Raw genomic sequence first — 17086 nt, 5'->3', positions numbered from 1 at the left:
AAAAGGTTGATGCAACGTGCATGAACATTGAGAAGGTGCGTGGAGAGTGTATGTGGATTCATGTTACCATCCTTCCAGTTTTTTTGGTTGAATTAAAAGTTTTCAAAGTAAAAAGTTGAGAAGACAATTTTTATAAATCATAAAGACTTAAAATCTATTAGTTATAAAAACTTAGAATTTTTAGAGAGAATAAATAAACGTGAAAGGTTCAACCACAAGAGTGAAAATGGGTGTAAAACGAATGAGCCAAAGGAGCTCTCAGGTAAAGAGAGTCAGGATTTGGATTTCAGGGAATGGAATAATACTGCTGAAAAAAGGGAGACCTAGGAGTTCCTTGAAAAACAGTCAGCATCAGTGTAGGGGGAAATAAGATTGTTAGTCCGTTATCTTGACAGCGGCAAAACTTAATCGTGGCGTACTTTCCACAGAGTTCAGCATTAGCTGAGACTCTGCTCTGGCCAAGGCACTTCGCCAGGTGCCTGCCTTCATAACCTAGTCAGGGGAGCCAGATGCAGGTAACTCTGATGCAGGGCAGGCAGCCTTTAGTTATGGCTCCACGGAAAGCGCACCAGGAGCTGGAGGCGGGAAGGACTGGTGTGGAACGGCAGCCCCTGTGGAATTCTCCCAGCAGCCAGGCGAAGGCAGGTGCAGACAAGGGAACGACCTGGAGAGCTTAACTCAGCAGTAGCACAGCCGCTGAGTGGCAGAACAGAGGGCCACGGGCAGGTGGGGCTGAGCCAGAGCTCTGGCTCTGGAACTGTCCCTGACGGTCTGTGGCCCTCAGTGTGCAGGTGGTCCACCTCCCCAGTTCTCTTCCACACTGTCCTTGAAGTCTCAAGGGACCTGTCCCCAATCCCTCCCCTTGGGTCCAGCCACCATCAGCCAGGATTGCTCTACCCGATGTCCTAGGTTGACCCATGGTTGTCTTTTCACTGCACTCTTCCAGCTCTCTTCCTCTTTAGTGGGGTTTTTTTTTTTTATATTGAATTATGGAAAAGTATATATGATAGGAAAGTTGGGATATTTATAAAAGTATAAAGAAAGGCCCAGACCACCTTATTAGAGATCCCTCTGTCATAAAATTTTTCGTGTTTTTTTAAATCCATTTTTGTAGTTAATTCTTTTTCTTACCTAGCTGGCAGCGGTCTCTGTTCTTCAGACTCACTGGGCTCTCTCTAATATTGGCCCCTTCCTTTTCTCTGACTCCGCTTCACTTCCTGTCCAGCACAGACTTAATAATCCAGGGGCTGGCACATAGGAGCTACTTGGGAGATAATTTCTTAAAGGAATGAACAAATGGTCCCTTCTCCTTAATTTCCTTTCCCACTTTTTAGTTTCTTCATACTACTTAACCAACCGAAGAGCAATTGTTCACCTTGGCATTTCTGGACATAGGCTTCTGAGCACCGCTTTAAAAAAAAAAAATCTAAGAATGAGTTGGGCTGGTGGTTTCCTGTGTGACAAGGACTCACAGCCTGGCTTGGCAATCCTTTTACTTATTTTTGTCCCTTTGTCTCATTTCTCATGATAATCGTTTGAGAACTACCAGTCTCGGGCTTTCTATCCCATTACCTGCTCCACCGCTCTCAGCAGAATAACTGGCCTCTTAGCGTCTTAAAGAAAAAGAGAAGCTGTTATTTCAGTTAAATGACAGCTAGTTTTTATTGAGTGCTTAATAGGTGATAGGCAGCGTGCCCAGCACTTTCAGGTTATCTTATTTCGTCCGGCAGCGGTCCTGTGAGATCAGAGCTATGGGTGTCCTGTTTCAGAGGAGATGGAACCGCAGAGCGGTGCAGTGGCTTTCCAGGCCGAGGCATCTAGTGCGTGTTCAAGCTGGGGCGGCGGGTGCCCGCTCGCTCAGGCGGCCCTGGGACCGCAGCGCTGCTGGACTCCCGATCCAGAGGGCGGGGCCGAGTGGCAGGTCACAGGGGGGGAGAGGACACCTTAGAACGTGGTGAGCGTGGTGATGAGGTGTGCGGAGCAGCCCACGGGAACACGGAGGAGGCACACTTGTGGCCCGCCTTCCAGGGACCACTGCTCTCGGTGACTTTGCCCAGGGCCGTCCTGACCTCCCTGCTTCCAGGCTGGGCAGGGTGTGTCCTCCGTCCTCTGGAAAAAGGCCCCATGTCCCCTCTGTGTTTGGCCCCTCCCTCCTCCTCCTTTCTCACATCAGTTGTGCGCCCGCAACACAGACAAACCCCTCTAGTTAATCTCGTCCAGTCCTCCGCTTTCAGAAAGCTGTTTCAGGTCTGGTGATCTAAAAAGCAAACAGCCTTCCCCCCGAGGTCCCGTGGGCCCCATGACCCTTCACCCGAGGTCCCGTGGGTCCCATGGCCCTTCCTCCGAGGTCCCGTGGGTCCGCCCTTTGGTTCTTGCACAGATGCAGGTGATGGCTGGTCCTGGCTGCTTCCCCCTCCTCACCACCGGTAAATAAGGTAGAAACCCCAAGAGAGCTGTTGGTAGGTTTTAGTCATTCAGGCGTCAAATCTTGGAATGTTTCCTGCACTGTGCAGGTGTTGAGCATCCGGTAGTGATTAAAATGGGAGGCTCGGCTTTTGTGACTGTTACAGCCTGAGGGCCGGACGAGGAACCAGGTATGGTAGAGTTTCGGCTGTGTGAAGAGCCGCAGAGATGCCGCCGAAGGGCCCCTGGACTGGAGGAGGGCAGCGTAGGCTTGTCTGAGAAGGTGGAATGAAGCAGGAATTTGGAGGATGGAGGGCGCAGAGTTAGGCGTTTGAGACGTAGGGGAGTGACACCTGCTGAGCCTGTAGGCCTGTGACACTCGGCTCCTGGTGGTTGAGAGGAGGTGGTGGTGGCTGGAGTGTTGAGGTGAGAGTTGGAACAAGGTCGTGCAGGGCCTCGTAGGCCATGGCGAGGAGCCCGAGTTTCCTTCTCAGTGAACTGGGAAAGTATCAAAGCGTTTAGGCAGAAGAGTGAAATTCTCTGACTTACATTTCTGGAAGATCCTGTCTGTTTTTATGGAGGATGGGTTGGAGAGGAAGTAGGAGCCGTTTGTGGTTGTCCAGGCAGGCGGCCGTGGGCTCAGGATGCAGGGCAGGGCCGAGAGCTGGGAAAGGGGGCAGACCACACCCCCCCACGGGCCTTACTGGAAAGGACTGAAAAGCAGGTGGGGGGGGGGACAAATTGAGGGCTCAGCTCTCCAGCCTGAGCAGCTGTGTGCTAGTGTCATTTTCTGAAATGTTCAAGGTGGGGTGAGGGGATGGATTTTAGGGAGAAACCTAGAAAATCCATTATCCATTGAGCTTTAGATTCTTAAAGTCTGCCATCTTGTAAGATTAACCTGATAGAAAGATCAAATAGGAATTTTTATGTATCAGTTTGGAAATGAGAAGAGAAACATGGGTGAGAGGTATCTATGGGGAGTTGATAAATGTAAATAATATTTGAAATCATGAGATTTGATGAGATCCTTAGAGAGATACAATATAGGAAAAGGAGACGAGGACCCAGGGATTAGCCCTCAGGGACCCCAACATTGAGCGGTCAAATGGAAGAGAAAAGGCTGGGAAAGAAACTGAGAAAGCAGCCGAAGAAATGGAAACTTAAAGCCATGGTTCACTCTGCCTTTCTCAAGACCGAGGGAATGGTCCCCTGAGCTGAATGTTGCAGGGAAGGTAAATTCGGCGAGGATGGGAAGGGCTGTTTATTGGTCTTGCAACATGGAGATTGCTGTTCGGAGCAATGAAAAATTGGGCAAGGGATCAGCATAAATAGTTCCCAGAAAATAAAATACACATGGAAAATAGACACGGGAAAACGGTCAGCACTCCTGCTAATCAACAGAACGTAAGCTCCAGTGATCTTGATGGTAATTTTCCCTTGTAAATTAATTAGCAAAGACTTTCAAATCCGAGCATCGCCGGTCCTGACCATCGGGAGTGGCTCGGGCCCTCAGACACCGTCGGGAATATCACTTGGCAGCTCGCGTTAATCAGCACACACTGTTTAAAGGAGTCAGTTTTTGCATCTCTACTCTGAACTCTAAAATTTGGTTAAAATGTGTATCTTGTAACCTTGCGTAGAGAATTTTCTTTTAGCTTAAAACTCAGCCTCACTTCATATCCATCTGAAAGGTGTTTTACTCATCACAGTATTTGCCATGTGTTTTCACGTTTTCCCCTTTGCGAAGACAATGGAAATAATCAGGCTTTTTTTACATTGTTTCTGAGAAGTAAGATTTTTTGAGCTAGAGTAATTTCATCTTCGCTTTGCAAGACTAAACACGATTAATTTGAAGTCAGTCTGTTTTAGCTTATTAATTCTAGATGTGTGATTTACAGAGGGTTTCTTTTTATCTTCAGATGGCAAGACTGTTTTATCACAAGCCGCAGTTTGCCATTTTGGATGAGTGCACCAGCGCGGTGAGTGTGGACGTGGAAGACTACATTTACAGCCACTGCCGGAAGGTAAGGCGGCGGCTTCTCAGCGCCCCTCCCAGCTTCCTCCGCGTCCAGCCAGGTCTCCATCCAGAGACGAGAGGCCCAGTTAGGAAGTGACAGAGTTAGGATCAAGGCATCATGTCTTGTTCTGGGGGGTTTTTTTAAATGATTTTTATTTTTTCCCTTATAGTTGGTTTTCAGCGTTCTGTCGGTTTTCTACTGTACAGCAAAGTGACCCAGTCTCTCTCTCTCTCTCTCTCTCTCTCACACACACACACACACACACACACACACATATACATTCTTTTTCTCACATCATCCTCCATCATGCTCCATCGCAAGTGACTAGACAGTTCCCTGTGCTACACAGCAGGATCTCCTTGCTTATCCACGCCAAATGCAATACTTTGCATCCATGAACCCCAGACTCCCCGTCCATCCCACTCCCTCCTCCTCCCCCTCGGCAACCACAAGTCTATGAGTTTCTTTTCTGTGGAAAGGTATATTTGTGCTGTGTGTTAGAGTCCAGATATAAGTGATTTCATATGGTGTTTATAATATCTTGTTTTAATAAAGACTTTAAACTGATAATTAACAGATATGAGTAAAAAAATGAAGTATCAATGATTTCTGTATATAATTTTTTTAGTTGTGCATTAGATATGAAATATTTACATTTATGTCCTTTTTACCTCATTTCCTATATTCAGAATTAATAAACCGATATTGCCTTAATTTGTTTCACTAATTTTACCTAAATATCATTTGGTTTTTAATTTAAAAAATTCAAAAAATTTTTTATTTGAAAAAAAATTGACAGTAAATATTTGGCAATTTTTATTTTATCAGTTTATCAGTTTTTTTTCTCTGGCCTGACCAGTATTTTACCAAGGCTTCTTTTAGTAGCCTTTTCTGAGGCTGGCTGCATTGGTTCCATTCTGTAAGGAATTATCCAGTAGTCTCAGGTTTTTTTGTTTTTCTGTGAGGAATTGTCACCATCATCTACATTCTGGCCAGATTTGAGAACAAGAGTAGTGTATCCTAACTGTTGAATAGTTTTCGCGTAAGCAAATGAAATGCAGGAGTCTTTAATGACATTTTGTTAACTGTTCTTTGGAAGCTACGAACAGCTCTCACATATGCAGTGAGAACCCCTGCTCCCAGTGTGTTCCCACTGGAAGCTCCCCGTGTGCTCCCAGCTCCACAGCATCAGCACATGGAAAATGTAGGCTCTCAGGCCACACAAAACCAGAGCCTGCATTTTAACAAAACCCCCAGACGGTCCACGTGCACATTCAAGTTTGAGCAGAACTGGCATCACGATGAAAGAACAGATTTGCTACATTCATTTTTTAGGAAGATTTTAGGTACTGATTTTATTTCTTTAGTGGTTTGTTTCCTGTTCTGAATCAGTTTTGTCCATTTGTGATTTTTTTACCTACTTCTCCATACAGAGTTTCAGATTAATAGGTATTAGAGGTATTTGTGGTATTCTTTTATACCCAAAACTGTGTATTCTCTATTTGATCTGTGATTTAGCTGCTCTTTGCTGGTAATTTTGGCCACGCAATTTCCTCTTATATCTAGCTCTAGGCTACAAGTCCCCACATAAGATGTAGTTCTCTGATGTGTAGATTACCCCCAAAAATTCTTTTAGGGCCCCCACTTGATCATTAAAATTGTATTACTATAATGGCACTTGAATATGGATAAGCATGAAGTGAGGTATGAACTTATAACTCATTTACAGCTCTAAAGCCAGTATAAATTTACAGATTAAGTACAGGGAAAACTTTAAAACACAGTTGCAAAATTGCAGCATTAAAGCCACTGTGATACTGTTTGATACTATGATACTGTTTTGCTGAAACTAAACCACTGGTTTGGGTTCGATCTGAGGTCCAAATATATTCTGAGGTCCAGATCTTATATTCTGAATTTTGTTTATGTATCTTAAGTAATTCTTTTATAAAGAATACCTTCATTAAGTCGAGATCTAATTCACTTATTTTGGAATTGTAAGAGAAATAGTATCTGAAATGAGCTTTCCAAAATCAAATAAGTGTTTCACCATCACAATATATGTTTTATTAATAACTGATAGTACACTTGGCATGCAGTTCCTGACTTGAGAACTTTTCCTATGGAAGCGAAACTTAAAACACATTAAAGATTTAAGTGATACCACTTGAAGTCATTATTTGGTACCAGCAGAAGTATCAACAAAAACTTGGGTACTTCGGAGTTCTGGTCATGGTGCAGCAGAAATGAATCCGACTAGAAACCATGAGGTTTCGGGTTCAATCCCTGGCCTCGCTCAGTGGGTTAAGGATCTGGCGTTGCTGTGAGCTGTGGTGTAGGTCCCAGATGTGGCTCGGATCTGGCGTTGCTGTGGCTCTGGCATGGGCTGGCAGCTATAGCTTCGATTAGACCCCTAGCCTGGGAACCTCCATATGCCGTGGGTGCGGCCCTAAGAAAAAGACAAAAGTCAAAAAAAAAAAAAATTTGGGTGCTTAAATCTCATGATAAAAGTGATAAGAAGAATATACTCATGCACAATTTGTTTTCATTATCAAAATGAAAATAGGAGTTCCCTTGTGGTGTCGTGGGTTAAGGATCTGGAGTTGTCACTGCAGTAGCTTGGGTTGCTGTGTGGGGCTGGTTCAGTCCCTGGCCTGGGAACTTCCATGTGCTAAGGGCGTGGCCAAAAAAAAAAAAATTGGAACTCATGATGGAGATTTCCTGGCTACCTTAGTACGTGTCCAGCCTTGAGAGATCCGTTCCAAGAAATGGTGATCTAGAGCAGGCAGCACTCTCAGCTGTGGCAATCAAAAAGACTTGCCAGATGTCCCCCAGGGAACAGAATGTTCTGCCTCCCCTCCCCAGTTGAGAATCACTGATCCAGAGCAACTGACTCTGTTAGTATTGTTTTTAAAACCTTAGGAACGATCCATAAATCCTGATTCACAGTCTAAAAGCCAGTAAGCTTTGGAGTTCCCATCATGGCTCAGTGGTTAGCGAACACGACTAGCATCCATGAGGATGCAGGTTCGATCCCTGGCCTTCCTCGGTGGTTTAAGGATCTGGCGTTGCCGTGAGCTGAGGTGTAGGTCGCAGATGCGGCTCTGGCCTAGGCCAGCGGCTACAGCTTCGATTGGACCCCTAGTCTGGGAACCTCCATATGCTGTGGGTGTGGTCCTAAAAAAAAAAAAAAAAAAGACAAAAAGACCAAAAAAGAAAACAAAATCCAGTAAGCTTTTACATCCAGAATTTTTTTCATTATTTTGTAGCCGGCTCACTGGGTAGCCAAACCTGGCCTGAACAAACAACAAAAATTTTAAGCTTTGTTATTTGTCTCCCTGAATGTCACCGTCCCTGTGAGTTGTTGCAGAAACATTGATGTGTTTAATGACAGAATTCTGCCTTGGACCCTCTGGGGGCCACAGAGACTACTTCTCCAAAAACGGAATGCCAGACACGTTCTGAAACAAGGGTTTCCACCAAAAAATTATGACCCTATTTTGGAAAACAAATATACTGTAGGCACCTACTACTATATTGATTAAATTTTCCTGATTGTGACCTATTGCTATTTTTACCGTCTTTATATCTTTTCCTATATTTTTCACAGTAAAATAGAAAATATGCTAGAATGTGTGTTTTTTCGCCCCAGACAAAGTAATACACTTAATTAAGCTAGTGCCTTTTGGGTTAGCCTTGTTTTTTGTCTTAAAGACTGTTGATACCTGTTGGTGTTTGTTATGTGGTTGATGGCCTGTACTTTTCCATTTCTTTAAACTGTTAGCACCGGTCATCCGTCATTGTCTCTCTTGGCGTTGCTTTTCAGCCACAGCTACTGAGGACGGTTGTTTGTCTTAACAGCCTGCATCGTAGACACTAATTGGTGACTCTGTGTTACTGCTCTAACCTAACCAATTTCCTCGTACAGGTTGGAATCACCCTCTTCACTGTGTCACACAGGAAGTCTCTTTGGAAGCACCATGAGGTTTGTATTTCTTATTCAGTTTGCACTGAGTGGTGTAGTGAAAGTTTACTTTCATAAGTGACTTCTGGTGATTTTGGTTTACATTCCCTTACAATTATATACCTTAAGAAAAGGTGATTCTAATTCAGTTTTATAGAATAAAATAGGATTTTAAAAAATATTATTGTAATCATCCATTTTGAAAGCCGCAATATATATAACAAATCCCTGGTTATGTATGAGAGATCTTAGAGAACCAGTTAATGGTCTCCAGTTTTATAAATGACTGTTGTGTGACAACTTCCTCAAATCTGCATAATCTTATCACAGCTGTGGCCAGATAAACTGTGCATTGACAGAAGGGGACAGAGTCTTAAGAAGGTTGAGGCAGCAGAAGGTTTAGGGAGAGTTTTCACAGCGGTCAGGACTAGCGGGAGCAAGCTGCTGAGTGCCGGCCGTGTTTATCATTACGCTGTGTTAGCTTGGATCGTCGGGTGGTCCCGAACTGGCACAGCCATTGCAGTGAGGTCCGCACGGGCCAGGGCTCCAGCGTCCTCGGGGTGGCAGTTCTTCGCAGCTCTGAACGTAAACCGATCAAGCCCAGACGATTCCTTTTATTTTCTTACCCTCGTTCTTTTTTCCCCCACATCCCTCTTTCCTCCCTCCTACTCTTCCTTCCTCTTGCTCGTTCTTAAACGAGACAGAAATTTTGGGTTTTTAAGAAAAGGGTTTGAGAAGAACTGGACCGTGGTAAGGGTGTCTTGTCCCATCAAGTGCACCGTCTGACTGAGCGCCTTTGTCACTGTGTAGTGCCGTGAGGGGTACCAAGGACGTCTTCATCTCAAGAACCTTACAGTTTAGGGGACAGTGAACAGAGAGTAAAATGAGGAGCATGGAATTTGAAGTCAGAAAACCCGGTTCTGGCAGCCGGGGTTCCGGCGTGACTTGCTTCCGTCCTGTCGTTGGTTATCGATCGCGCCGCGCCGAGGTCAGCGAGGTGCCCGCCCCGGAGCCCTGAGCGCCTCATCAGCCGCGATGACCGAACTTTAAAGACACTTCTGTTGCCTTAGTGGCATAGAGAACACGCCCATTTTCATGAATTAAGGGAGAAGTAACTAGAAATCAGAGCAGTTTACAGTATGTCCAAGCCTTTGGGTGTTCTCAGAAGTTGATAAACGTTAGCAGAGCCCAGTCGGAGGGCTTGGGGTCCCCTTTTCCTCCTCTCCTGGAGGTGTGGACAAGTAGCCAAAGAGCCATCAGGCCAGAGATCACGTGAGGGAGGAGTGTGGCGCAAAGAACGGCAGGGTTAGAGTCCAGAATCGCTTAAAATAACAGTATGGAACAGGGAAACACAAAGGTCTTTTCTGTAGATAAGAAACCGCTAAATGAAGCAGAAGGCTTTGCAAACTGCTCACAGGTGGGGTACCTGTAAACCGCCGTCCCGGGCATCCTCACAGGCGGGGTACGTGGGCTCACTCTGCAGCTCTCATCCTCCTCTGCGGAGTCAGAGAATACACGAACAAAGAGCCTCAAGTTAGAGGTTCTCGCGGGTCTGGGAAACCAGCTCAAGTCAGTGTTTTAGAAGCTGTCCCAGCTGACAGGCTTGCCCTGGTGCCGTTCCCCCTCGGTAGATCAGGAGATCAGGTCCTTGGTTGGAGTGATAGAAGCATTCTCATTTGTGGGATGCTTGCAGATTTGGTTTCTTCGGCATAACGAGAAAGCCTGGTGTAGCGGTTCTCATGAAGTCCAGTACTGTACCCACTCTAAGCAGCGGTGTATCGGGCTATTTTTAAAAAGAGCGGACTTTCCTTTAGTCTTTCCTCAGGAAATGGTATGTGTTTCTGACTGTAAACTTTTGAAGATTTTAGTGGCTTGAAAGAATTATTTCCAATCATTTTCTTGTATGATAACCTCTCTGTAAATTTCTGACAAAAAGAAGATTCTTAGTTACTGATTTTTCTCTCCCCTTCTTTCCCATAGTACTATCTGCATATGGATGGCAGAGGCAATTATGAATTCAAACAGATAACCGAAGATACAGTTGAGTTTGGCTCTTAGAATCCGGAGAACTGTACTGTACCGGCTTCAGTGAAGTAATTACACAATACCATTAGACATACAAAGTACATTGTAAAATAAAGTTGAACTTGTTTTTTGTTTTTTAAACAAAGCAACAAATTAACTAGATAATCGACAAGTTGTTAAAACATTTCATATTATATAGGATATTGCTAATTGTGTATATGTTGGTTTAATTATTAATATGTACTAAGAATGTCCTTATTCTTGTGGTTAAAAACCTGCCTAAATTAAATTGGGCTTAAATCAGTGTAACCTGATTCATCCTGGGATGTAAACCATTTGAAGTCAGCTACTTTGACTTGTATGGCTCTGTGTTTTCCTTCAATGAAGAACCCTATTTAAAACTGGGGTCATCACTTGTCCTGTTTTAACAAGATCGTCTTGAGTTTCATTTTCTTGTGCCCCATGATAGTGGGAAACAAATCATAGTGTATTATCCAAATTTATATCCTCATCACATAATAGCATTTATTACACTCTGGCTGGCAGATTTCTTCAGCTGCCACACTTACGCTCATTCCTTATATATGTCTTGGGGTGCATTAGACTCCAGGAAAGCCATTTGAATTTTCCTTGGCCTAAGGATAAATGCGCCCCTCTCAGTCTTCAGTATTGAATTGCTCTGAGGGTTCTTTGTGGGGTGCCACACAAGTATACGTTCAGTCTTGCTTACAAGGGGTGGTTACTGTGCTTCCTGCCTGATCTTCTCAGTGGTTGGGGTATTCAAACACAGTCCTTACATATTGAGCTCAAGGTCTTATGAGATTTTTAGAATTTTCAAAGAGTTGGGTGGATTTCTGTATGTGAGAAACCCTTGCAGTAGAATCGCGGTGGTTACATGATGCTAAACTCCAGACGAGCCGTAGGAATGCACTGCCTGAAGTCAAGCGCTAAGGGTGCACTGTGGTCACTGTCTTTGACCGTGATTTTTATATTCAAAACATATGTTATAAAATTATGCACATGGGTGAATTATGTTCCCTAAGGCAGTGGTTTATCTCTGTGACTATTTAATAACTTTTTATTATTTGGGTTATGATGTTGAACTGTATCCTAAGAGAAATCAATTTCCTCTCACCAAACCACCATGAATGACTGTGTGTATTATTTGCACAGGGGGAGCTGAAATTGGGTATTATCAGTGAGCTAGGTATGAAATCAGTTTTATCAAACTGGGATTTAGAAAGGGCCTTTTTATATTCTCATTTCTGCATAGTTTCGTTTTTTTGCAGAATTAACTATAAGAATCACTGACTACCGAAGTAGAACTTGATGTACTGATTCCATAACACATAACATTGAGTTTTTACCACTTCTCTTTAGCAGACTTGTATACTCACTTATTTTCTGTTCAGAATAAAAAAGAATCAGATACCCTGTACAACCTTTGCTTGTTCTTTTTATTCTGCTGTCTAAATCCTAGGAAGTTCATATAATCTTAACTTCAAAAATACAAAAATGAACATTCAGAAAGCTTTTTTATGCACCCATTGTCTCTTTAAAAAAAAAAAAAAAGTTATCATGTGGTTTTAACAGAATGAATTTCTCTTTTAGAAAAACCAGAAGAAAAAAAAAAAAAAAACCCATTCAGTGTACTTCACAAATACTACCAAATAGCCAAGAGACCTTCAAAGATTATGTCAGTCCTGGGAAAGATTTTATGGCATGGAGGAAGTTTCAGATTTTCAGATTTCTAGGTTATTCTAAACCTACTAATAGAAGGGTTCTCCTAGCTTCTTCCTAATTTCTCTGTAATTAATTCTTGCAGTGAAAGTTTTTTTATTTTTTCTTCCCCCCCCCCCCCCCCCTTTTTTTTTTGGCTGCATCAGGGCATGCAGATGTTCCCGGGCCAAGAATTGAACCCACACCACATCAGTGACCCAAGCTGCTGCAGTGACAATGCCAGATTCTTAACCCACTCTGCCACCAGGGAACTCCATTTCTTTTTTAATTTAAGAAGTGTTCAGGTGCCTCACCATTTGAGGTAAGAAGGAAAGTCCCTTCCCTGGAGAAGCACAGTGGACATGATGGTTCTAAGAAGGCCTGCAATAAAGGAAGCCAGTGTTTCCAAAACACGATTGACCACACAACTTCCTTTTCCGTGTGATTCCTGCCAGCCCCTTCCGAAGAGCCCTGGGAAGTGACCACTTCATCTGAAGAATAAGCTAAAGCAACCCAACTGCATGTGGCAAGTATCACTTTGGGCTCATAGCAAGCTTCTGCTTTTGTATACGGAGAAAACAGGGATGCGAACAACGGGCTTGTCTCCTGTGCACTAAGAAAGTGCATCCAGGGTTCGCCTCTGCAGGGCAGGCAAGATTTTACCACTCGCCTCTGAGGGGTTTTGACTGGACCCAAGAAGTAAGCTGACGTAAGATGCATCATGGGACAAGGGAGCCCACTTGAGGAAATGAAGCCCCAGAGATGCAGCAAAACCCAAAGCCTGTGAGGCTGAACAAGGAAGAGCAGTTGCGGAAAAGCAGCTGTGGAGAGGCTGCAGGAAGATGAGAGTTACTCGGTGATGCTGTTTCTGGAGAATCCTCTCATCTGCCGCATGCTGTCTCGGAGAGAAGTGGTGTTTTCCTTCGGGCGCAGGGAGGACACCTCCCATGTGGGAGTTTTATCTCCTGTTTCCAGGAAGAAAAGGGACAGAGCGCCCTGTCAGGACCTGCCGTTTTGCTCAAGCTTGTCCTTATGCCAAGTGGCATCTTCGGATGACAGATCTCACCACCTTCACCCTTCCGCGCTCTCTTAATGGTTAGCACTTGGCTTAAACCTGGTGAGCTCATAGATGTTTCCTTACAGAAGGTTGGTTGGTTCGTTTTTTAGGCCCACACCCAGGGCATGTGGAAGTTCACAGGCTTGGGGACAAATCAGACCTGCAGCTGCCGGCCTGCACCACAGCCACAGCAACACGGAATCCTTCACCCCCTGAGCGAGGCCAGGGAACGAACCCGCATCCTCAGGGGTTCTGGTCGGGTTCGTTATCACTGAACCACAATGGAAATCCCATTCTTTTTTTAGGGAATTTTTAAACTTTTAAATTTGGTGTTTAAAGCCATAATTTCCCTAAAAACAGTGAATTTTCTTTTCCTTTCAGATGGCCTTTAGCATTGTTAGTTGTAGGAAACGGCTTTGCATTTTGACCTGCATCCGTAATTTCTCCTTTGTAAAGAATGGACATATTCTGCCTATCAACATAACATGAGTGTCACTTTTAAAAAATATTTCTACCAGAAATTAACGAATCAGTCCCTCCTCACGCCCTAGGAGCAACCATTTTTAAGTTCTAATTGTTTTGTGGTAATTGCTGCTTGCTTTTTAAGCGGTAAGCTATATAGCTATTTCTTAATTCCTTCCTGTCCGTATGTCTGCTGTGTCCTCTTCATACAGTTAAATCATTTTTTAAAATTTGTAAATACTTTATTATAGTATAATACCGAAGCAGGAAAGCTCATAAACCTTGGGCTTATTGAATTTTTAGGAAGTGTTCCTGCTCATTGGCACTCCCCCAATCAAGACATAAGACATTGTCACACAGCAAGGCTTCGTCATGTCTTCGTCCAGTTCTTAGCCCATGAAAGCCACTATTCTGACTGATGAATTAGCTGCTCATTTCTGAACTGTGTATATATTAGCCTTCGTGTGCAGCTTCTTTCCCTCAACCTTGTGAAGAGGATTAATCCATTATGGATGTGGCAATAATTCCTTCCCTTTTATTGCTGTATGATATGTAATTATGTGACTAGACCTTACTTTAATCATCCTCCATTGATGGCACTGGGTTTTCTCTTTGGACCTGTTACAAGTAGTCCTTACAGATATTCTTAGGCATGGCGGTGCACGTGGGCGCATTTTTGGAAAGTTTTCTCTTTGGAGCTGTCACATACAGTCCTTATAGGTATTCTTAGGCACGGCTCTTGGTGCACATGGGCGCATTTTTGGAAAGTTTTCTCTTTGGAGCTGTCACATACAGTCCTTATAGGTATTCTTAGGCACGGCTCTTGGTGCACATGGGCGCATTTTTGGAAAGTTTTCTCTTTGGAGCTGTCACATACAGTCCTTGTAGGTATTCTTAGGCATGGCGCTTGGTGCACATGGGCGCATTTTCGACTTTACTAGGTAGACCGCTACCAAGTTGTTCTCCAAAGTAGTTGTGCCATTTTGACACCGTAAGTGTATGAGAAACTTGGTTCTTCTGGTCCTTGCCATACCTAGTGTTATCGGTGTTTTTATTTGTGTGTTTTTAGCCACCAACAGTAGACGATCATGACTTCATCTTGCATTTCCCTGACCAGTAACAAGGCTGGACTCATTTCATGTTTACTGACCATTTGGAGCTCCTCCTTTTCGAAGGGGCCCTTTTAAATCTTTGAACCCCCTTTTATAAGTTGTTCTATTCATATTACAGACAGTTGTATATGTTCTTAATGAGTCCTTTGTTAGATGAATGTTCTAATATCAGACAAAGTAGACTTTAAGACAATAACAAAAACAGTTTCTAAAAATTAAAAAGGACATTTCATAGTGATACAGGGTAGCTCCAACACTAACAGAAAACAAAACCCCACGTAAATATTGAACACACTTAACCACCTTGACCTGCCACGTGCACCCAGCCGCTGCAGAGCCCACCGGACATCACAGAGCCTCTTACTGATTTGACCTCTGTTTCTGTCACAGTGTTGTGTCATTTTGTGTGTAGATGTCATGCACATCTTCATTAACTTTGTGGCTAGGCCTTTGACGTTCATTCTAGTATCTGTTTTCTAACTGTTAATTTTTGTAAATTCATCTTTGGACAGATTGATTTTCCAAGGACCCCACATCTCTTTACAGTGTGGTTTCACCCTCTTGCGTGGGGAGGTCGTCTGTACTCCCTGCCCTTGAACCTGCGAACCTTTGTAACTTCTTGCGGTAAGTTTGAGGGCTTGGGAGTTGATGAAGGAAGAGACAGGTTCACGAGAGGCGGTGACACAGAAACTTGATTTGGGTGGCACTTGGACAGGATCGCATGAGAGAGGAAGCCCCTCACTACGTGAAAACTGATAGAACTAAGGAGAAAATGACCTCCAGAGGTGGAGGTATGGGACCACATAAAAGGGGACTCGGACAAGGGGACTCCCGGGGGAACGGGGCAGTCAGAGGGGCTCACATGTCGGGTGATGTCACTCAACAGCAGTTGCTCTGATGGGCAAGCAGCAGTTTGGGGTCTTGCAGCTGCAGGCTTGTCTTATTGATGGTCATTCAATTTTCTGTGGTGTGTAAAGTAGCTAGGCTCTGACTGGCTGAACTTAACGGTTTGGGACTCTATTTAAAGCAGTCAGAGGAGTTTCCGTCGTGGCGCAGCAGAGATGAACCCGACTAGGAACCGTGAGGTTGCAGGTTCTATCCCTGGCCTCGCTCAGTGGGTTAAGGATCTGGCGTTGCCGTGAGCTGTGGTGTAGGTTGCAGATGCAGCTCGGATCTGGTGTTCCTGTGACTGGGGCGTAGGCTGGTGGCTACAGCAATGATTCGACCCCTAGCCTGGGAACCTCCATATGCTACGGGTGTGGCCCTAAAAAGACAAAGAGACCAAAAAAAAAAAAAACAAAAAGGCAGCCCGATGAGTGAGGATTTGTGTTTGTCACAGGTAGGCTATTGGCTAAGGATCCTAGCCTGCCCACAGGGGTCATTACAGGCGATCACAGAGCGGGGGTCTCGGTGTATTTATAATGGACTTCTGCAGCCAGTAGAATGCAGTATTGCAATAACGCAGTAGGAGTTCTGGTGAGATTATTTTAAATTCACAGTGTTTCTAATGAATCTGTGATGATGTTCACTGCAGAGCCAAGTAGGGAACTGCGTTCTTTTCTTACTGTCTTTTCCCTCTAGGGTCTGATTGCCTTCTTGTTGTTAACCGTTGCCGTAATTGTCCGGACAGACAGTAGTCCTTACTTGTTTCCAGCTGTGCCACCCAATCAGTGTGCCCTTACTTGGTGGTGACACTTCTGGTGTCCTCTGTCCCCCTTCACTGTTCTGCAGGCCCACTGAGCTGTCAGCCTGACACCGAGGTCTCCTGCATTGGGTCCCGTGCTTTGGTCTGTTTGGGCTTTGCCCCTTTATTAGTGGAATGTGTCCTACAGCAGCGTCCCGGGAAAGGGTGCGTGGGAGGAAAATTCTCTGGAGTCTCATGTACTTGTCTGAAAACGCACTTGGTGGGAAGTTCAGCTAGAATACTGAATTGAAGGCGTAAGATCCCTGAGACGTTTCTTACCCTCATTGTCCTCTTATATCTGTTACATCCAGTTTGCTGTTCCAAAGTTCAATATTCTGATTCTTGTTCCTCTGCACATAACTGGTGATGCTTTTTCCCTTCTCCCCCTCTGTCTTTCTCAAAAATATCCTCTGCTGTGGCTGGCAAGTTGGAGCATCTGAGCCTCTTGAGAGCTCGGTGGAAGCAGATGAATTTTCCTTCTTTCTTCTCTGCACACACAGGGTCCGGCTTCCTCGAGTGTGAGCCATCCTTTCTGTTCCTCGTGCGTCAGTAACTGACATCTCGGGTCCCTTAACTTCCTGTCTCCTTTTCTCTTTGCCCCTATAGATTTTGACCTTTTGAGATTATTTATCATATTAGTGT

At 44.3% G+C, this 17086-nt stretch overlaps 1 protein-coding gene across 3 annotated transcripts in view; it reads left to right on the top strand.

Annotated features, from left to right (window-relative positions):
- The window catches only part of ABCD3 (ATP binding cassette subfamily D member 3), an 81530-nt gene extending 69682 nt beyond the window's left edge, over positions 1-11848 (top strand). For 2 of the 3 annotated variants that reach the window (XM_021088666.1, XM_021088667.1), the window contains exons 21-23: positions 4323-4427; positions 8350-8406; positions 10366-11848. In XM_021088666.1, coding sequence (XP_020944325.1) covers positions 4323-4427; positions 8350-8406; positions 10366-10443 — 240 coding nt within the window. In that variant the 3' untranslated portion in view covers positions 10444-11848. 3 annotated transcript variants of the gene reach the window in all.

Source organism: Sus scrofa, chromosome 4, assembly GCF_000003025.6.
Source record: "Sus scrofa isolate TJ Tabasco breed Duroc chromosome 4, Sscrofa11.1, whole genome shotgun sequence".
Classification (NCBI taxonomy): Eukaryota; Metazoa; Chordata; class Mammalia; order Artiodactyla; family Suidae; genus Sus; species Sus scrofa.
Note: the sequence above shows the minus strand (reverse complement) of the source record. Positions and strands in the feature narration are given on the sequence as shown.